The sequence below is a fragment of the Anopheles cruzii genome, chromosome 3, assembly GCF_943734635.1.
Source record: "Anopheles cruzii chromosome 3, idAnoCruzAS_RS32_06, whole genome shotgun sequence".
Taxonomy (NCBI): domain Eukaryota; kingdom Metazoa; phylum Arthropoda; class Insecta; order Diptera; family Culicidae; genus Anopheles; species Anopheles cruzii.
The window spans coordinates 23,184,379-23,206,763 of record NC_069145.1 but is presented as its reverse complement, the minus strand read 5'-3'; the positions used below and the strand labels follow the sequence as shown (position 1 = coordinate 23,206,763).

General features: G+C 45.3%; 2 protein-coding genes across 3 annotated transcripts; one reads left to right on the top strand and one right to left on the bottom strand.

Moving 5' to 3' along the window:
- Window positions 1–449: 449 nt before the first annotated feature.
- LOC128273498 (carboxypeptidase D) lies at window positions 450–12,395 on the top strand. Its single transcript, XM_053011469.1, has 12 exons — window positions 450–1,136; window positions 4,779–5,014; window positions 5,111–5,587; window positions 5,667–5,758; window positions 7,923–8,028; window positions 8,118–8,748; window positions 8,838–9,521; window positions 9,662–10,038; window positions 10,131–10,819; window positions 10,878–11,067; window positions 11,143–11,426; window positions 11,504–12,395. Exons 1-12 carry the CDS (start codon window positions 657–659, stop codon window positions 11,614–11,616), a joined length of 4,359 nt encoding a protein of 1,452 aa, XP_052867429.1. The 5' UTR covers window positions 450–656; the 3' UTR covers window positions 11,617–12,395.
- Window positions 12,396–13,841: 1,446 nt separating this feature from the next.
- Window positions 13,842–22,363, bottom strand: LOC128273499 (protein krasavietz). 2 transcript variants are annotated; one of them, XM_053011470.1, is made up of 11 exons: window positions 22,261–22,363; window positions 20,470–20,696; window positions 19,344–19,415; window positions 17,936–18,109; window positions 17,746–17,846; window positions 17,302–17,440; window positions 16,701–17,002; window positions 15,791–15,898; window positions 15,038–15,257; window positions 14,840–14,962; window positions 13,842–14,523 (listed from the first exon to the last, which is right to left on the bottom strand). In XM_053011470.1, the coding sequence occupies exons 3-11, from the start codon at window positions 19,402–19,404 to the stop codon at window positions 14,498–14,500; spliced, it is 1,254 nt and encodes a 417-aa protein (XP_052867430.1). In that variant the 5' UTR covers window positions 19,405–19,415; window positions 20,470–20,696; window positions 22,261–22,363; the 3' UTR covers window positions 13,842–14,497. The 2 variants fall into 2 exon arrangements, with proteins under 2 accessions (XP_052867430.1, XP_052867431.1); XM_053011471.1 differs by lacking the exon at window positions 20,470–20,696 and having other exon boundaries at window positions 22,261–22,337.
- Window positions 22,364–22,385: the final 22 nt, after the last annotated feature.

Sequence of the window (22,385 nt, the reverse complement as noted above, 5' to 3'; positions counted from 1 at the left end):
TGCTATCTTATCGATTCATTGATAACACGTGCTTCAGCAAAAACAAAGTCAAATTAAACAACCGTTTGCAAAACTCGGTCCGCTTCACTGCCGAGCCGACACCATTAACGAAGAGCCAGCGAATCGGAGTGTATTTTTATCGCATCATTGTTTTATATGAAACCATGCGTTATTTATTACCAGATCGAACTCTTGCGAGGCAATCAAAACTTTTATCAGTAGTTTAGCAAACGTGGACACTTGTAGTGAATTGAATTAAGATAACATGAGCGTTGCGAACTAATTCAAGAAACTTTTCAAGCGTCCAACCATCGCGTCAAACAGATGAAACATTTGTAGGGTTCTGCCCCACTGTCATAGAGCTCCGATGTTGACAGCTGCCCAAAAGCGAACAAAAAAACCGATCTCTTCGCTCGTCAAACGTTGATTTTCACTCGCCGAGCGAACACCGCACGTTTGCTTCCGTGTCTGCCCCCAACAGGGAGGGTTACAGGCAAAATACCGTTTTCCTTCACCGCGGGTGGAAAATTGGTTCGTGATTGTTGGTGCGAGTGGAAGTGTGGCGTAGGAGCAGCAGTGTAATCCGAGGCTCGTAAAGTAGCCCCATTCGTCCCCGTCGGCCGAGGCTCGTTCCTCGCCGCACCACCGGAGGCGTAATGATTGGGAACGCGAAATTGTCGCTGTTGGCAGTAATTGCCGTGGCCATTCTGGCACTGTTAACCATGTGCGCTGGCTACACGCTACAGAAGAGTAGCGGCATCGTTCAGGACGAAAGCTTCCTGCAGGAACCGCATTACCGTGGCAACGATGAGCTGCTCGATGTGTTGGCGCACATGCAGAAAGACTACCCGGAGCTGGCAAAGGTGCACACGATCGGCCAATCGCTGGAAGGTCGACCGCTGTCCGTGCTCGAGATACGTCCGAACGTAAACCGACCGCGGCCGCTGCTCATGCCCATGTTCAAGTATGTGGCAAACATGCACGGAGACGAAACGGTGGGCCGCGAGTTGCTCCTGTATTTGGCCCAGTTCCTGCTGGCCAACTACGCGACGGATCCCGAAATCGGAGCTCTCGTAAATGAGACCGCCATCTACCTAATGCCCTCCATGAATCCGGACGGCTACCAGCGTTCACGGGTAAGTGTAACGAGTCCGGTTGCTTGCGTATTGATCCTTCAGTTGGTCCATATTGAACCAATGTTGTGACCGTGGGCAGGTGAAAAAACTGGCCAACATGCTGGTCGTACCAACACACTTTAACGACAGTGTGACGTCAAAGGTGCTTTAAGACGAGCGGGCAAAGCGGGTGCTTTCCTTCAACCGCCCAAAGTGTAACAGATGGAACACAACAGTGTGTTGAGTCATATGTTTTTGTGGTGCCCGATAGCGTACAGCTGGCGCGATTAAGAGTATTGTGGGATTGCGACTGTATATTCACTACAGATATCGTTGAATGCAACTTCCAGATGATTATGAATGCAAAGCGTGTATTGATGGCTTGGCTTGGCATTCCCGTCAATGTTGGAGCTATGAAAAAACCATCCAGGTAGCAAAAAAATGGAAGGAATTCCCAACGAACCACCCAATCCAAAGTTATTGTGAACTCCGTCGTAACCATTCTACTCATACCTTTTGCACTGTGAAACTAAAAAAAACGTTCACAGAACGCCGAAATGTTAGCGCACAGCCTTCCAAGACGTTCAACGAAAGCGTTAACTCAACATCAACCCACCGAAGCTTTACGTTGCTAAGAAGAGAAGCGAAAAACAGAGCACCTCGCTTGAATCTAGCCACACCTTTGGGAGCGGGTTCCCGACGTGGAAGGGCCTTTCACCCGTTTACGGTTAGCTGTTGACGACGAAGTTAGTGGTTTGACGACCGGTCTCTACCTTGCGTTATATCACCGTTCCTTACCGACGCTTAAAGGCGATACGTAGTTCCGATTGTCGGCGGAACATTTTTGTGTCGGACATTGTGCCACACGCCAAACCGTGGCGAGCAGCATTCCCGCGGAGGAGATTCTGGGTCAAAACTTTCACTCGTTTTTCTTCCGGTCAACAGAACAATTGGCTTTCCCCGCTGAACCGAGTACTATTGCTGCGGGGCAGGCAAGCGAATAATCACTAAATCATCTCAATAAGCGAAACCAAACGATACTGTTTCGTTCTGGTTTTGTTCAGATTGGTTGTTTTACTGTCGTCTCGCTTGTGCACCTGTGCTCCGTTGTATCTCGCAGTTCCGGGATGACCGAACAGAGATGTGAAAAATAATTTCCACTTTACATACATCCGTTAAAAACTAGAATTGACCAGCCATTCTAACGGAAAGGCGATGGAGCGTGCAAATGACAACACGGTAGTTCACCAGATTCTGAACAATGCTGGCACTAGTGCCGTTGGTGAGGTCTATTGTTTTTCTATGAAAGTGACATGTGGAACAGCTATTTTCTATCGCATTTGAAGCACCCCGTTTGTCCATTAGACGCCTCGTTGCAATAGTTTTCCCCATGGAGATGATTTATTCAGCGCAATTCCATATGGATCTGCAAAGAAAAGCCGAACGATGGAATAGCCAAATTAGTAAAGCACGTTTGTATGTAATTAGCACTAAAGTGTATTCCAACCTAGGAAATAAATCCGCCGCTTTCACGCTTTCCACTTTCACGGGATTCATGGTTTGTTGGACGATTGAATAGGATTTAGTATCTATTTAGTCTATTGCGCATTAGTCAATGTAGTTAACGTTTTGAATACGAACTCTTCAAACGACAAGAAAACAATTTCGCACTAAAACAGTGCGAATAGTGACATCAGGATTGATAAGTATGCTAGGCACCCACCACTATGCCCCCCACAAGGTCAGATAGAAAACGGACGCACCCGTAGGGCTCCGGAAAACATACCATAAGGTCACAAAAGCCGAAGCGCGGCCGCAAAAGCGATTTGCAGTTTAGATTATTGTTACTCACCCAGCAAGCGTTGGAATTAACATAACGTTCGATGTCATCAAATAATACGAAAAGAGATGGCGTTGAATTAAATAATTAACGCCTTTTTTTTGTTTTACAAAAAGTAGGTAAAACCCTAAAGAAAAAATTAAGAAAGTCGCAAATCACATGACACTCTGGATATTGAATGTATGTAGCAAAGATTGATCACTTTCACCCTCACACACAGCCGTGGCGTGAGACGTCACTACACTTGTCAATATGTCGGTGACAAATCTTGCTCCGGCGTCTTCGCCTTGGCCTAGGAGAATTCGTGGCCGTGCATGCAAGTCCATGTCCATTCACATGGCAGGGAAGGTCGCGTTGTGCGGTTCGAGTGCGTGATTGAATTATTTTTCAATAATTTTTCCATTTTCTCCACGGATGACCGAGGTTGAGTTGAAAAAATATCATTTGCAGTCCGAGGCCGCCAGAGGTCATCAACTTTCCTCGGTGACACTGACTGCCCGTCACATGATAGAAAGAGGTCGAACGGGACATCTAATTAGCACCTTGTGAAGTGCTTCAACCGTTCCTGTCCGGTCATTGCCTGCCGAAGCAAATAGCTGACATTTTGTACCGATTCTGGATCGAAGCACTGGGCGATGTTATCTTACCGACGGACAACATTGCCCCTACGCCCCACGCAAAAGGGTGGCAAGCACTAATCGGAAGGTACAAATCACAAACTCCGGATGCACAGCAATGATGAATTGTCAACGCAGCAACACGTTCCCCGGGGCTAATAATATGATTCGTTTTTATCATCATAAGCCGATACATTTTCCCATATTCCTTACCACTTGCCCAGTTGTTGCTCAATGGCAGTAGGCTGGAGTTGAAAACGAATGCGCACCCGTGGAGGTGTGCCCGCTGATTTTATGCTTTGATAGACACAACGCCTTTTATGACCTTAGCAGGCATATTTTTCTTTGTTAAAAAAAACTCCTGCAACATGCTTGGTTTCTGCAATAAATTGATGGTCATGCTTTAATGTCGTACTAGAAACATACAGTGGTCTAACTCGGCATTAGACAAGCTCCAATGAAACGCGCAGCTTACTATGCTAAACCTTACCGTCATTGAAATGTTTTGCTTTCTTTATTCCAACCATGCCAAGCAACTTGGTCCCAGCTAATCGTATAACCTTATCGACAGACGACTGTTGCTGTTAGCCTAACCCCTCCCGTAGTTCAATAAAAAAACGCATGCCCTTATGGGCCTACCTGTGGCGTCTTTTTGGTGCAAATTCACCAGAAAACACACCGCCACGGCATCAAAGTTAATGCTAAACGATAGGCCGCGCCACAGTGGTCCACCACCGTTGCCAGTGTACGCGACACGTGTCGGAGGGTGCCCCACGAACTGCTGTTGCTTTTGATAAAAATCTATCGCTGTGTGTGTGTGTGTGTCTCGGAACCTATTTGTAACAGTTAACAAACTAGAAACACTATGAGGGTGACACTTCGAGGGCGGTATGTTCGGTTCGTTTAACGCAAAGCTTTGGCTTCGACAAATTTCTCATGCCGGGAAAATCTCCCACCGTGCTATTTGCGAGTCAGCTGCGTGGGATGCAAATCGCTCACCGTTTAGCTTCCCGATGCTCCTGTCCTATCTGCTTATGAGCCCCCGGGGCGCTGTGAGTGGGAAGCTCATATCGAAAGCACCGGTAAAACATTCGAACAAGATGACGCAACTGTTTTGCGTTACCATACAAAATTAGTATCGGTTTGGATGTAACGTTGGTGGTGGAACTTGTTTTATCACTTTATTTCTCTTTGTTCTGCTTACAGGAAGGTGTCTGTGAGTCGCCAGCGAACTACGTCGGACGATACAATGCAGCGAACGTAGACTTGAACCGTGATTTTCCCGATCGGTTCGACGACGAACACACCCGACGGTTGGGGCTGCAACGTCGCCAGCCGGAAACAGTTGCCGTGATGAGCTGGATTCTAAACAATCCATTCGTCCTTTCGGCCAACCTGCACGGTGGTGCGGTTGTTGCCAGCTACCCATACGACAATTCTATGTACGTCACCGGGGAGTCCCGAGCCACCCCGCAAAAAAGTGGATAGCTTTTCGAACTATAATGCTCGGCCTCTGTCTCTCTCTCTCTCTCTTGTAGTCACCACCACGAGTGTTGCGAAGACAGCCCAACGCCGGATAATCGCTTCTTCAAGTATGCTGCCCTAACGTACGCCGATAACCACCCCGTTATGCGCCAGGGACGCGATTGTAACGAAACCTTCCAGAACGGCATCACGAACGGTGCATTCTGGTACGAGCTGAGCGGTGGCATGCAGGACTTCAACTACGTTTATACCAACTGCTTCGAGGTAACGCTGGAGCTAAGCTGCTGCAAATTCCCGTTCGCCAAGGACCTGCCAAAGGAGTGGAACAAAAATAAGCGCAGTCTGCTCGAGTATATGAAGCTTGTCCACGTTGGAGTGAAGGGACTCGTTACCGACAGTGCAGGTTATGCGATTAAGGATGCCGATGTAATCGTCAGTGGCATCGACCGTAACATGCGCACCAGTGACCGTGGCGAGTACTGGCGCCTGCTGGTTCCAGGAAAGTACAACATCCGCGTCGAAGCCGTCGGGTAAGTTAGCGATTCGACGCACTCTCGACACTACATTGGTTCACATCTAACCGTCTTGTCGGTGATGGGCCTCTTTCAGCTACCATCCGAGCCAGGAGGTTTCAGTGCAAGTTACGGCCGATCACCCGTTGGTGGTAAACTTCAGCCTGAAAAGCTACGAGATTCTAGAAGGTATCTAAACAACATCTCCCTGCCAACCCACGGCCACTATCAGTGCAGCTTCGTTTGCATTCCACCCGGAGCGAAGTGATGGGAAAACAAGGGACTACATCTGCAATTGCACTATCCGCCTGGGGGAAAACAAAAACATTGCTGGGCTTGTGTACAGTTTTTGGGAAAGCCATTCGCCGTTGCAATTCTCTCTCGCAGTGCTCGAACCATATGCATCCCTAGAGGTGGAGGGGTTTACCAGCCTAACCTCGGGCACTAGCATGATCCTCGCTTATGGAATCGGAAAGCAGTATTTCTATACTTGAAGCTACACCTGCCTATACGTATCTTATATGTGTAACAAACCAACCAGTAATGTTGAGCAAAGTGGCTCCAACCATCAGGGGCACAATTAACGAATGTGTTGATCGTTGGATTCAAGCATCTCAAGGTAAAAGACTAAAAATCCAACGATCATCCATTCCGTGAATCTTACCACTAATTAAGTGCTACCGTAAATTATAACTAATAATTTCTCGAATATACTAACACTCTGGTGACGTGGGTTTCCCAAAGTTATAAAACTTTCTTCTTAATTTAATTCAACAACCTTCATTAATGCCCAGTAAGCGATACTAACAGAAACTAACAAATGTAATGCACCGAGAGCTTGGTTGGTTCGTATACGAGGTACAATGTTTCTTTCTGGTTGTAGTACCTATCGAATAATCTCACTAACCATGTCAATATCAACCCGATGCATGTATAACCCATTGTGGTGAACAACTTCAGCACAAGCCTCGCCCAAGTCAAGCATTGTACACATATGTAGCGCGTACTTGTTATCGTTGTCGTAAGGTACTTGCATTCTATTTCTATTAAGTCAGTATGGGGCAATAAGCCCACAGGGCTGTGGCGAGAAAAGACACGGGCTTAGAACCCGCTTTGCAACACATTCCAGATATGTTCGCACTGCACCGTTCGCATCGTCGATGTGGTGCCTCCTTTTGAGTGTTTTGGCTGGCCACAACACATGTGTTTCACAAACGTTGACCACGAATCACACAGCAGACGAAAAGAGAGGTTATTTTTCTGTTTGCTACCACCGTTAGTCTTACTTAAGGCGGTGGTTCCGAGATCCATTGCATCCAAGTTGATCCCTTACAATGGCTACACGGAATCCCAAGAGCAATGGAGTATTGACCATTTTTCCTAACTCTGACCCAATTCCTTAAACAATCATACGCTTCTTTCGTTGGCAGATCTCTTCTTCTTGCATATGGTGCAATAATCGAAACTTATTCATCAACCAATATTCCTGTTGTGTGTGTGTGTTAACAATAATTCCCAGGTGTAAGGTCGAAAACGAATGGGAATATCTGTAACTAACGTTACACTTCAATTCCAAAATATGTTGCAAAGACAATACCAGCAATGTTTCGTGCTGTCAGAGAGAGTGTTAGCCCGGAAAAGTCCGAGATAGAGACAGACAGCGAGAGAGAAAACAGGGAATGAAAAAGCAAGGAAAAATACCTCCAAGAGAAATTGGTGCAATCCTGTATTGAAAATGTATAAATGTTAGAATACTAATCCGAAATAAATCCATTGTATAAACTACTGGCCAGCAGAAACCAACATGCTCCCTGCACCCTGATCCAACATGCACACGACCGTATAATGTGTTGTTCCGCTCCAATTTCAACTTCTTCCGAGGAACTGTGAATTTGTTACCTGTTTTCACGGTGCACGGATCCAATAAAAATGGCAAAATAATAAAATCGGCACTTACCAGAACTGAGTTTTCATCCTTTTTTTTCTATGAAATGTACAGGGCACCGTTGTGGGCCTTCGGTTTTCTTGGTCAGGACGCGGTTTGGAAAGAGGGTAATATACTAAACTGTGTAGCACAAAGCCTTGGTACGTGTATCGTAATGCGCTATTTTATGTGTTGTGCGAGTGCCTGTCTGTCTGCCCGTGTGTTTGTGCATGTAGAGAATCATTTCTTTCAGCAAAAAAGGAGGACATTACATAGTATAGTTATCGCCCATTAACCAAACAAATGGACTAACCCGTTTAACCCACACCATGAGGCTTCGCAAACGTTTAACGGTTAACTTCACAATTTCACTTGGGTTCTGCCATTTTTCATATTTATTCTCTCCCTCACGTGGCCCAATTTTTACAGCGCCGTCGAAGGCCGAACAAGTGCGCGTCGTGCGCGAAGCAATCGATTCGTACGGTTTTGTGAAAACCCCCGACTTTACGCATCACAACTACACGGCCATGGTGAGGTAAGTATCCACCGAATTCACCGCTTCCGTGGCCGGTTTTTTGTTACTAATTGTATGCATCCACACAATCCGGGGGAATCACGGTGCAGCTACATACAAGACCTCGCCGCTAACTATCCGGCAATCACGCGTCTCTACTCGATCGGTAAATCGGTGCAGGGGCGCGATCTCTGGGTGATGGAAGTAACCGAGGGGCCCGGCAAACACGTTGCCGCCAAACCGGAGGTGAAGTACATCGCCAACATGCACGGCAACGAGGTGGTGGGCCGCGAGCTGTTGCTGCTGTTGGCCAAGTATCTGTGCGAAAACTACAATCAAACCGAGCGCATTACGAAACTGGTCAGCCACACGCGCCTACACATACTCTTCAGCATGAACCCGGACGGGTACGAAGTGGCCGACATCAACGATAAGGACAGCCTGAAGGGACGCTCGAACGCGAACAATGTCGATCTGAACCGCAACTTTCCGGACCAGTTCGGGCACAATCAGTACAACGCTCGGCAGGAACCGGAAACCCTGGCCGTTATGAACTGGTCGCTTGCCATTCCGTTCGTCCTTTCGGCGAACCTGCACGGAGGTGCGCTTGTGGCTAACTATCCGTTCGACGATTCACCAAAGGACTTTGCCTACTCCGGTGGCTACAACGATCCGCGTACGAAGAAAAATCCCACGGAGGAGGACGAACTGTTCCAGTATCTGGCCCACACTTACGCAAACGTACGTATTTGGTGTGTCGGTTGTGTTTCCATTTGTCCGGGGCAAGTGACTTACCTATTCCCGTACCCGTTCGCCCCATCACGTTACAGTCACACACGACGATGCGGCTAGGGAAACCGTGTCCGAACTATTTGCGCGAAAAGTTCCCAGAAGGCATCACGAACGGTGCCGCATGGTACAGCGTCACGGGAGGCATGCAGGACTGGTCGTATGTCGTCGGTGGAGCGCACGAGCTGACGCTCGAGGTCGGTTGCGACAAGTTTCCTCCGGCCTCCCAGTTACCCGACTTCTGGAAGCAAAACCGGGAAGCGCTGCTGCAGTACATCGAGCAGGCACAGCACGGCATTACGGGGTACGTCCGCAGCACAATCGGGCACCCGATTGGGCGGGCCAGTGTGCAGGTTAATCAGCTCGAGCACGTCACCTACACCGCGCCCGACGGTGACTACTATCGGCTGCTACTGCCGGGACTGTACAATGTGACCGCCGAAGCGGAAGGCTATGAACCGCAGACGCTGCAGATTCGTGTTCCACCCGAAGCGACCCGGGCGGTCATTGTTGATTTCCAGCTAATGCGTGACGATCCGCAGCACTGGTCCTCCGCGTACGACTATCGGACACTGGAGAACGTCATCCATACACGTTACCACACGGACGCGGAGCTCAAAACAACCATGGCCGAGTTCGAGAATAAGCACTACCAATCGGTTTCGCTCGAGTTTGGCGGAAATGAAGTGTCGATAGCTTATCCATCGGTGAAGGTGACCGATTCGGTAAGTAATGTAAAAAAATGACCAATTTAGAGGTCAAAATAGCAACCAGGTTCCCTTCTGGTTTGTGTACTTGTCTTCTGCTTCCCAAAACTAATGTTTGAATAAATGAAAATGAAAACTTTCACAAATGAAACTTCCAGATCGGTACACCGGAGGAAACGAAACTGCACATCCTCATCATCTCGTCGCTTTTCCAAACGGCCGCCATCGGTAGGGAAATGGTCATGAATCTGGCACGCCATGTGCTTGCCGGATACCTTATCAAGGAACCCCTGCTCATTCAACTGCTCCAGAACGCGGTGCTTCACTTCGTACCGGTAAAGAACGACTTCGACGAGATCCTGAATCAGTACCGTGCGAACACGTCCATCTGCAACCCTAGTCTGCACACGGACGAGCTGGCCGATAAACTGCTGAACGCTGAAACAGACCACCAGAAAGATATGTTCCTTCGTATGCTGAAAGACGAGGAGTACGATTTGGCCCTCACATTCTCCGCCGGTGGACACGATATATTGTAAGTTTCGTGGTTTAGGTAGAGAAACTTGTTCGGAACAATGTTCGGAAGAGTTTCTAACCAGCATACGGTCCCGATTTCATTCTTTCCAGCTTCCCGAACACTGACGACAAGGTCGCGATCTACTCGCGGTTTGCAGAGAAAATCAAAGGTCACAAGTACCGACAGCCAGCCCAGAGCACGGAACGGTGTGCCGTCGATGCCGGAATGTTGCACCAGATCGAATCGACACAGCGCCTCACGAACGCTATCCACAACCTGTACGAAGTCCCACTGTTTACGGTGCAACTCGGGTGCTGCAAGATGCCCCTGGAAGCAAATATTGCCACCGTTTGGCGCCAAAACTTGGAGCGTATGATTAACTTTCTTCGACTCATTGACACCGGCATCAAGGGCTTCGTGAAGGATGTGAACGGAAACGGTCTGCGGAAGGCAATACTACGAGTACGGGGCAATACTCTTATCTACAAAGTAACCCCGAATCTGGCCCACTTCCGCATCGTTCTGCCATCCGGTTCGATGGAGATCGAGATCAGCTGCTACAACTACACCTCGCGCATCGTGCCGATCACACTGAACGACAATCAGATACTGGATCTGGGTGATATCGTGATGCAGGAATCGGCACGACCTCGGGAAGGCATCGTCGCGGCACCCGTCCCACTCGTACCGGAACAAGCACAGCCCGAAAAGCACAAAGAGTTCGCGGTGCTCGCACCGATGAAAACGATGAAAGTATTTCCCCAAGACGGTGGCGTGGCCGTGAGTCCACTAGTGAGCGGTAAGTGCCGAAACTAGACGTAGGCTGAACGGGAAATTAATTCCAAAATCCACCACAGGCATCGTGCTCGATGAGGATAGCCATCCGCTACCGAACGCAAAGGTCTACATTACCGATGCCGAGCACCGTGAACAGATCTTTGCCACAGGCCTTACGGGTGCTCTGGGCAAGTTCCAGTTCGAAGGCGTTCCGGCCCAGAAGGAAATAGTAGTTCACGCCGAACCGGACGGTTACCTGGCGGGCGAAAAGTAAGTGTAGAAAGAATGCAACCACGTGGAGGGAATAGAGAGATAAATATTGTAACCATCGTATGTTCCGCGCAGAAAAATCCGCCAGGGACCATTGGGTGGTATGACCGGTATCATCTTCCGGCTGGTGCGCGACGAACGTGTGCTCGGCATGCCACGGCTCCTGTTCGTCATACTGGCCGGCTGTGCCGCGGTCGGAATCATCGTCTGTGGCGTCCTGTGCTTCACCTACATACAGGCTCGACGGCGGAACTCGCGCTACTACTACAACTTTTCGCTGCTCCCGCAAAAGGGCGACGTAAACCGGAAACTGTTCGACGACGACGAGGAAACGGAACTGTTCCGTGCGTCCACCAAAAGTGAGTTGCGTTCGTTAGCGTTTGGTGGTTGGACAGCATATCGTTAACGGTTTGCCGTGTGTTGTGTTTCAATTCAGAGCTGCAGCCATATTTCGATGACGAACGGGACCCGCTTACCGACACGGAAGACGACAGCGAGGAGGAAATCGTGATGCTCAATCCGTCCTTCCGCTCCGCCAGCCAAACGTAACACTTAATTTGAACCTTTCGCTGTTTCTCAAATTTGGTGTCTGTCCAACAGACATGCAATGTAACCAACAGACTCCGCGTCCTGCGCCTTCCATCTCAACGTCCTTATAATTATGCTTTTACTAACGATCAAATCAATGTGCATTACTTCCACGGAACGGCGGGTAGAAAGGGAAACCTTTACTCCATGTTGCCAGGAGGCAGTAGATAGTTTAGAAGCGGGTATGTGCAGTGGAATTTACTTCTGCTGGTGACGATCACAGTGATAAAACGGTACAACGATGTGGGTGGTCAGAGTGCTGCCGGCAGGAGGAGGTGCAGCATCAGCAGCAGCTGGTCCTAGATCCGAAACGTATTGCACCGACAGTGCAGCGGCCGAGGGTGATAATGAGAACCGTAACCATTCCATGCTAATGAAATTCAATGTATGACGAACGACAGTTTTGAGGATGTTCAGAAACGCATCGTACGAAAGGGTAGCTGACAAAGAAATCCACTTGCCAGCGAACGTTAAAAATGTGTCTGATTATGACTCGCAGAATGGGAACCACACGTTACAAGTTATATAAGACTATCAATTTCTCTCTATCTGGACGATTGAAGTCAAGTAGGCGACGTTCCGTCGAGTAAACGCAAAGCAGAACCATGGCGGTGTGTGTACATGTGCCCCATCAACGGTTCGCTGAGAACGCCCGGTGCATCCTCGGAACGTTTGATAGGTTAATTTATTATTTTTATAAGGAAAACAATAAACGTGTGTACGTGGTGGTGTAACATGAACGGTTTTCTTTTTTTGTATTTTAATGATTCAATAGATCACCACGTGTTAGAGAAATTGCGCTACCTTTGCTCGGGTGAAACCAATGGTCATACGCTCGTGTTACATTTTCGACCGGATTAGCCATTATTTGAGTTACTTGCTATTTGGGTTGTTTGCTTCTTTGCCTGAAAAAAACCAACATTTTTCCGATCAATGTACATGTTCTTCTTTATTTTAATGAACCATTTGAAATGAAAGTATCAATGTGTGGTGGTTGTGAACTTATTGAAATGATCCATATGCTTTCTTCTGCCTTTGGAAACCCCTTTTTGTGCTGTCGTAGTCAATTTATTGTGCATGTAGTTTTGTGCTACAAACATTTATTGGTATTGATGCTGACTATTATCTTGTTTTGTTTACTATTTTTCAGATTTGTTTTTGCTCTGTGTGAAACACGGTCACTACGTGGCGTCAGTAATTCCGGGCAATGTGTGTATAGGTTTTCACTTAAAACGGTACCATTTTCTAGCTATACTTACTGCTGTCTCGGGTTCATCCCAATGATGGTTCTACTAAAGAGTCGCATCGTCTTTACTAAGCACACGTTTTGGAAGACTCTGTGACGGGAACTGACCTCAACGCTACGCTACGTGACGTAAGAGTTTGAATATCCGACAAGACGTTTGCCCTGCTACCACCCTACTCTGGCATGACAACTTGGGCTTCATCGGGATTCGGTTCAATCCTGCGTTTACTACGATTCAAATCATTAAAGTTGCTTGCAATGCTTGGTGACTCTGGGTTATAAGTACCGTGTGTTACAGAATTTAGTTACACCATCTTTCTTGCGCCAGCTTTCTGCTTTATTTGGCGTCAGGATCTTGGTCAAAATGGTCTTTCCAAATGTTGCGATGTTTATCTGTGGTTCCGCTGACAACACTAAAATCTATCGATAGAAATTTCTGCTTTTTATCTTCCATCGATTTTATTCTCGAACGGGGCGAAATTAGTGTTTCCGAATTTATTTCTAACGAGGCTTTGGAGTTTTCGTTGTTTGGTAAATATGTTGATTTAGTACCCGAAACCATCGACTTAAAGCTTTGTCAAGACGAACTGGAAATGTTGCTCACGGCCATTTCCAGGAGATGGTGTCATTCTGGTAGCAATCATTTGGGCACTAACGAAACCATTTTTACGATCCATACGATCACTAACGAAAGTGTAGTTGATCGTTGACCAGTTAAAGAGTATGAACGAGGGTTGTGAATTGGATTAAACAAAACTATTATAACGAATGTCATCGATAAGAAAACATATACCAAAGTTTTCCGCGAGCAAAGATTTGGATGCAAAAGCAAACTTTTTCTAAGCGGAGCTCGAGCTCTGTTAATGATCGGCAACGAATAATGATCTGGAACTTAAAGGTGGAAAACCCATTGAAAAAAAAAACAAGGTTACTAGCGGTGTGGTGTTTATGACGGTCTTGTTTATATTTTTTGTTTGTATGTTTCATCAATTTATCAACTTCTTCGTTTCTTGATTTGCTTCTTCCTCGCCAAATAGTGATAAGCTTGCTCTGGGCAGCGAGTATCAGTTTAACTAAATAAAACAATCAAGCATCGCTTCGCAAGCGAAAACAAATACCAACGTTTGACAGATGGTACACTTTTGAAAATTTGCCCAGACTGAGATGATGTCGGAATCTAGGAATTTTAATCGCCTCGGCGTGCGAGACACACCGGAACTGAAATAGTTGGCTTTGACAATGATTTGAACAGTCACATATCTTGTCATCCTATCCAAAACCAGGCGCGCGCAATGCGATAGCATCAAAAAACATACACGAAACAAAATTCGGCATTCGTTCAAAAATCAAAAACGACTCCACGTGTATAGGGATTTGTAAAATGTTTCGATGCTATTATTATCCGTATTTGGGTACACGTCAAAAAAGAACAACGTAATTGCGTAAAGTTCTGCTGCGACAACCTCCGTCGTGGGGATTGATGTTTGTGGTGTGAAACGATGAAGACAACGACGACGAGCAGGATCGCGATCGATGATCGATCAGAAGAAGCAGCGCCGGTGGCTTGTACCGCGCGCCGAGTGACTTGATAAAATTTTAGTCCTCCTCTTCAGATTCGCTTTCTGAAAAGTAAAAGAAGAATATTTTAGCTGATAGTTTAACTAAACTCCTTTTAAGAGCAGTTCCGAATCGATGGCTATTAAGCTGTTTGTTACAACTCCTTTAAACACCAACTACACTGGACTTAGCAGGCGTTGAAACGAAATTGTATCCTATTGTAGCACCGTTTACAAACGTACAGAGACACACAGGCCCCGTAAAAAGGGAAAGGCACAATGTACGTGGTTTACATGATGCAACAACAGTGAGACAATAATGGAGCAACCATAGGAAACTGATAGCCTGCACCGCACGGTTTCATGTGCGGCAAACACTTACCCTCTTCAGCATTCTGCAGCCACTCGATGAACTTCTTCATCTGCTCGATAAAGTGCATTTTGCCCTTGTTCGAATGGCCCTCCTTATACCACTTGAGAATTGAATCCTCCGTGACAATCTCGGCTGTAACGGCGTGCATGTCAATTATATTATTATTGGATTATTGCTTATTGTAGCGCAACGGGCAAAAACACCTACTTTTATAGAAGAGCAGAACGATTTTAGAGAACGCCTTCATGAAGTTCATGTTCTCATAGCAGAACTCTTGCACCTTCAAAAGCAGAGCCATCTCGGACCGGTCGGTGGTGGTGAATGCTTCGAACAGCTGGATGTACGTTCGCAGATGCTTCATGGCCTGCTCTGCAACGAGCTCTTCCTTTTTGTTCCACTCGGCAAGCGACATAATCGTGGACCAAATCTATAAAATAAAACAAAAAAAACAAAAACAAAAACAAAAACATAAATATAAATATAAACACAAGGTCAAAGGCCACAAAGGTAAAAAAAAATTATCATTCATAGAATAAAGACGTGCGCAATCCAATCTAGGAATTTAAATCTTAGAGGAACGGATTGAGGCGTGTTTATATTCATCGAATGTGGTTGCTATGGCCATTAAACGGAGGGATCATTTGATTACTGTAGCAATTAATACCAGCAATATTCAATCATTTCCCATCTTTCGAAGACATATTGCAGACTCCGAAATGCCGCGGAAGAAACAACATATTGCCATGTTGTGCCATTCACTCTAGCAAACCATTTGGAACCACCCGGTGGACAAAGTTCAACATCGAATGGGTTTGTCTTTGGTGCCACCAAAAACAATTATATAGTCTGTCTGATCAACAATCCGCGCCAGACTACATAATTTTATTCAAAATTATAGGGGAAGAAGCATTTTTTGGACCTTACGACTTTACAAAGCATAGTTAAAAATTCAATACTTACAAGACCAACCACTTCATGCTCGGGAATGTTAAATTTCGTCGACATTTCCTTGGCGTCGGCGATAATATCCTTAATTGCCTTGTTATCGTTAATATCATCAATCAGCAGCTGTGTTCACGGAAAAGATAGAAACAAAAGGAAGGAAAAATATTAATTATAAATTCGGGTGTTGGACGTTTTTCTTTAGAGTAAGTAACGAGTGAGATAAGACCAATAATGTTCTAAATCTTGACGGTTTTCGATAGCAAAGGACGAATCCATCGAACTCAGTACGAAGTAGAGCATGTTTTAACAACACGCCTGTTTTTCCCAGAACTTTTTTCCAATCCGAAAGGAAATGGAGACCAGGCTCACAGTATTATCGGATCGGATTCAATTTATTTCTGGATGAAACGAATATAAATACTTCCAACGCTACGATTGCGATATGGCTACGATGGGATCCGGCATGATCAAAGTCACTATAGTCTTTCGAAACAACTTGTCGCAGAATATAAGGCTGGCGAATGACCCATTGGTTGAAGCCGGATTCATTCACCGAAACATATCTGCCGTTGATCTTGCACATGATTCCACACCAAAAGGATCTGAATTAGTGTGATCACGCTTGGCTCTACTAACTAATGTGCATAAAAACCGTAGTGTAAGTTCAATCGGAATAACTAATATTATCGAAGCGAGCAATCGTAGCGCGATCTTGTACTTGCTTGTGTCGGGTGGTGACGTGGCAAACGATTCAGCGAACGAGTCGCTTTCGTCATGTAGTGTCAAGCCACCAACTATGAGAGATGCTTTAGCACACATTCGACACCTACTGCTGGAATGTTTGGCCAGTGACAGTAAGTTCTAATTGGGTGCATCACTTAAACCAAACGATACGCACTGTGTTCTATGACGATGCTTTACATACCTGGGTCAGTTCGCGTTTCGCTTCCTGGCTTGCCTGGTTCATGTGAAGCTTGAAAACGTCAGCCAGCTCCTTTTCGACGAGCACCGTTTTGAGGTAGTCCTCGTTGCGTTTGTTCATGGGCAGAAATTCCATCAGGCGGGTGTCGAGGCCGCCTTTGCGGAGGGTCGCAACCAGCGGCGCGTTACCCTTCTCCTGCTTGAAGACGGTGAACACCTCCAGCAAAAATTCCAACGCAAGCCCGTCCTTCGTGAGGTGTTCATTGTTCAGCACGTGCAGCACTTGCGGAGGAATCGAACCGTTGACTGTGTAAGAGAAACGGATAAAAAATGGGTTTATAGTGAAACAATGCATAACAAATTGACGATTTTAATTTTTTTAGTTGTAATAGTTTTCATTGACGCCAAGTGTCAGGAAGTAAAGACGAAGAATGGCGTAAGCAAAACAAACTATGATTTTATGTAGGCACTCTTTTGTTTATTAAAACCTTTGGCATGATTGAACCTGCCTCAGGGGATCCTGGTGCCGAATGAGCGATATTTAACCAACGATTCAAAATGTATTTCCTTCAAAATCATAAAGCCGATAGGGCGTTCTTACTTACCCATCCACAAAGCTGTCATGCGCGCGAGTTTAATCCTTTCCAGCGGAGTAAAACCCTTGATGAAGATCAGAATTTTCTTCATTTCCTCCTCAAACATTTTCTCGAGATACTTGTATCGACGCATAAGCCGCATAAAGATCTGTAAAAAAACGAATAATGGTTATGATTGTCTGTAACTGAGAGCTTTACTACTTAGAATATTGATATGTTTTGTAGAAGTCGTAGAAAAGGTGCACTTCAACGAATCACCTCTTTATTAGAGTAGATTTTTGAAGCAACCTCAAGCAAACGGACTCCAAGCGTTAATTTGGCACACTGATTTCTACACCGATAAGCTGTGGTGTGGCGAGAAAGCTCGCCTCAGCATTCAGCTCTAGCTATTATGTGCCACACAATTCCTTTGAATCAAACGAAACTGACAAATATATCCAGTAAGTAAATTACCTGCTCATGGTTGCGCATCGATTCCATGTCTTCCGATGCTGCGAATAGACAGCGATCGGTACGTGGTTTCTCGCCATCTTGTGAGATAGATCCTCCGGGTACTAGAATGAGTGCGAAGATTGTGCCAATCAATTTATCTGGTTCAAAACGCCGATTAAACCAAAAGTGCCCTTCTGAACAGAACACGTACCAAGTAATCCACCAGCAATTAGGATATCGAATAATACTTCACCGTAGCGACGATAGTCGAGTTTATTACCAGCGCTATCAAGATACTTGGAAATTTGCTCTAGATCTTCAGCTGCTTCAAGACCTGCAATGACCGCGTCACGGAATCCCGTGGGGTCATTCTTCTCTCTTTCATCTGCAAGATAATTATGAAATATGGGTGGAAAAGTTAATAATTATGTATTTTAAAATAAGATCAGATCACGGTTGGTTGGTTCGGATGGCATTCTGTAGCCAGGCTGCGTGTTACGGCGACCGTGGGGATTATCGTTCGCATAACATAGCTAAGCCGAAGCCAATATTACTGTCACAGTTATTCGCATTTGTTAATCCACACACCGAAAATATTAAATTTAAAAGCGGCATGTGAATGAAAACTGTGGATCCCAATAGTTCCCATGGTGCAAAAAACATTGCCTGACGCTTAGTCAATTTAAATGTTGTTACAAAACAGTATTCAAGGAATGATGGTTGGCATCAAACAGTATTCAATGTAGCCAGGCTGCGTGTTACGGCGACTGTGGGGTTCATCGATCGCATAACATAGCTAAGCCGAAGCCAGTTTATTCTCACAGTTTGAAAAGTTTCCTAAGAGTCACACAAAACGGCATATGTGATGCACCGAGCCTGTGAGTTAGAACTGTGTACACATTCTTTTGAATCATTCACCAATCTATTGAAACACTAGATTTCAATCTTTCTTTGATCAACAACGCATACCGCAATCAATCACGCATCAATCCCATGTGCCATCTGGCGTGAAACACTTGGTAGAAACAAAACATCAAAATAAACGGACTCGTCAGCAACTTCATAAGAAAACAAATTATACAGTGCTAATCTCCTTCCTATAATCGTGAGACGTGAAAAGACGGAAATAAGCTTTCACCTGCGGCAAGCAAACCCTCTTTTTCTGACCTCATTTTCATCTAAAACAAAAATTTAAAAATCGGACAGTTTGTTGAATAGTTTCTGAAACTAAATGAAGCTTAGCATCGTGGGTCAAACGATCGATCGGTTGATCAATCTTATGTTTTGATCATAATTTTCAAGCAGTTTCTATTGAAAAGAATGTTCCGATTACTCCACACGAAATCTGACAATGCAAGAGAGCCCATCAGCGGTGAATGAAACCGATATTTCTTTACCATAAATGCTCAATAGGGAAACATAGAATTGTTTAACTACGCCCTACTAGTTTATATTATGGCCTTTTTTAAACGAATGCTGCTGTTTTCTTTTTTTCGACTTTTTATTTAATTGAACGATTTATCTTTTGCCTCAAAATGTATAATAAATAACTTGAAGCGATGAGACCAATCACCATCTGTTCGTTAGGCCCGAGACTTTTTAAACCATGTGTTACTTACCCCTTTTCCTGGTCTTGATGCGTTGACCTGATAGTACTGGTCTTTCGGCTTTCTGACTCATACAACAAATTACTGCAATGAGGAAAACGAAAACGGACAAATTACAATACTAACTAAAATAAGGGAATCATTAGATCATGGAACACGTTCATTATTACCAAATATACAGTGCCTTTAGCGAAGTATTTATCTGTCGTATTTGAATCGAAAATCAAGACTGCATGTTCTACCAAAAACGGAAATACACGTGCTTAAGATGTTTATATTGTAGTACTAAAGTCGCTTTCGAAAACAACAAACTAGGACACTAGACGCCAGAACGAAGGAATGCTAGACAAGACCACATTGCCACTCAATTCCCATGACCTAATTCCGGACGTTTCAAAAAAAAAGGTCACTACTGGCGGACACTACGAACCGTGATGGGCAGTGTCCTTGATGTGGTAGGGCAAAACGAACGATTTGATAGGATAAAATCGTTTAAAACAATCAACTATAGAGCTAAGGGCAACCACAATTTTCCACTATTCGTTTGCATTATTCTCGTCTGTGCGCTGTCGGAAGCGTCCAATCGATAAAATTCATTAAAACAACATTTCCGCCATTGGATGACAAAATTGATGCATACTTTAAGGGCAATGATACGAAATGACGGAATACGTACAGATTATGAGGATGCGAAGTATTACAAGCAGATCCAGAGATACAAATATTCGTTCCTAAACGTGTACCACGCGCGGCTTTTTGATCAAATAATATTTTAAATTTACTTCTCGCACAAACGAAGTTCTAGACAAATACTTCCACAACTAAAGGCACTGTATTCTCACTCTTTTCTACAAACGTTTTCGACACAGTCTACTAGATTCATTTTTAGTTGGTCGACATCGGCTGAATAGGGGATTTGACGTTAAGAGGTAGATAGTTTTGCAAATAATCCAACGACGGGTACAGCAGCCTGAAAACGGTGCTGCCACCGATGCAGCTGTCGACCGTCAAACCGTGACAAGTGAGGAAAGAACAGATTACAGAAAGGACAGGGAAAGAGCACGTTGTGCCAAATTTACAGAAAATTATGTACAAAAAACATACAAACTAACTAAAACATAAACAGAAAAAGGCTTACTTAGTTACTGGTTTTCCGCAAAAATGGAGACGTCGGTCCGATCTATGCAATCAGAATGGGGTTTGTGTATACGGTGTGAAATATTTAGAAAAAAACAAAACCAAACGGCAGTCCGCTTTCCCTAAGAAAATGCACTTCTATGTTCCTTAAAATAAAAACCCTGTCGGCGGTGGAAAGGTGTGTGTGTTTTATGACGGTGCTGGTGGTGAGACGGAACACACACACTTCTTTTGACCGGAAAGAAAAGAAAATGAAACGAAAAAAGACACATTGAAATTTCTCTCGAACAAATCCCATTTGATGTGAGTTATGTTTCTGTCTCGAAAGGCACACACCACATCACACCAGAGGGCGATATTTTCTAACTTCCAACATAGGGCCGCGAAAGCATCATGAAGGGAATTCGTTACATCTTCGTAAAAGATAACCCCCCACGGACAAGGTTTGACTACACTTTTCGTCAGATACGAAGGGTATTTCTTCTTTAAGCACAATGACTGTACACTGGTGGTAGTGGAAATAAACTTGAAGTATATTGCCGTAAGTCCTTCTCGCAATGCCCACGTACATTAACCACCCGGTCCTGCCCATGAACCAATCGAGTTTTCTCGGTCGCCCTTGGTTATCATCACTTCCTCTATGACTACAAAGTAGTAACCGGTTCGAGCCGTTTATTGGCAGTAGCCACCACTGCTTACCAATCTACTCAAAAATCGAGCCGATAAACTCGTCACCACGACGTGCTGCTACAATCAATGCCATGCACTCAAACCAACTCATTTCTTAAACTTCCTCCTTTAACGACAATCTGTAACATCGGAACACTAGCGAAACCGACATTGCACACAACCGTGACAACGGGTTGGTATTTTCGGCGCGAAGCGAAAAAACAAACGTCGGCAACTGCTAAGCACTCCCAGCTTGCCCGACAGTTTTGCACTTTGCAAAACAATCTCATTGTTGAGCATAGTTGCAGGAACTTGCCATTTAAATACATCTAAAGTTTCACACCGTAAGTCTGCCGCGCCACACAACCAAACGCACCAACGAAAGTTCATTGTGGCGACGTACGACTAGATGACGACGACATAAGCTAAAGGGTCTCATCGCCACAACTCAACATTACTACGCTGCTGGCACGCAATCGCAGGTTTCACGAGAGTCGCCAGCACGAAAAGCGAGGTTAGGAATTTTCCTTCCACTTCCATGCTGCGGACGACACATCATGCTCAGAGCGATGAGGTTTCTGAAAATTTTCCAACTCCCTGCGGTGCTGTATTGCGCCCTAATGTCCGAGATAAACCAGCGATGGATTGAAAGCTGTTTCAAACGCAGCAGACTTCCATTTTGAGAGGTTGGAAGTGAAGTGTCATCGCCAGACAAAGTCAAACGCGTACCATCAAAAGTGTAGACCATCTCCCGCAGGAACGCCATTGTTCAAAAGCTTCTACCTCCGCGGGCAAAGTTATTTCTTTCTACCGCTAACGGGTTCGATTCTAGCAGATTCACAATATAGCATAATACAACAAGGATGACTCATAGCGTAAATTGACGCGAAGGAGTCGAATCCAAATGGATGGTGGTGGTGTGTTGGTGCTGCTTAAATTTAAAGCCATGCAAAGCAATACTGAATTGAGTAAGAAAAAAGGTACGGTACAGCACGGCGACGAACAGATTGCAAACTTGTCAAACAATGAGGAAAGCGTCTGGTAAACACTTTTCTTTGGCTCTATCCCCTATTCGATGCCTTTCGCGAACCAGTTAGGAGGGAAAACGTACGCCTTTACTTACAAATTTATAATTATTTAGCGGAGCACTTGATCGAACACGACGACTCACCACACGCGCTGACTGACGAAGAACAAATCGGCTACGGATACTGCGACCTGCCCTGAAAAGCGGAAGATGTGTGCGCT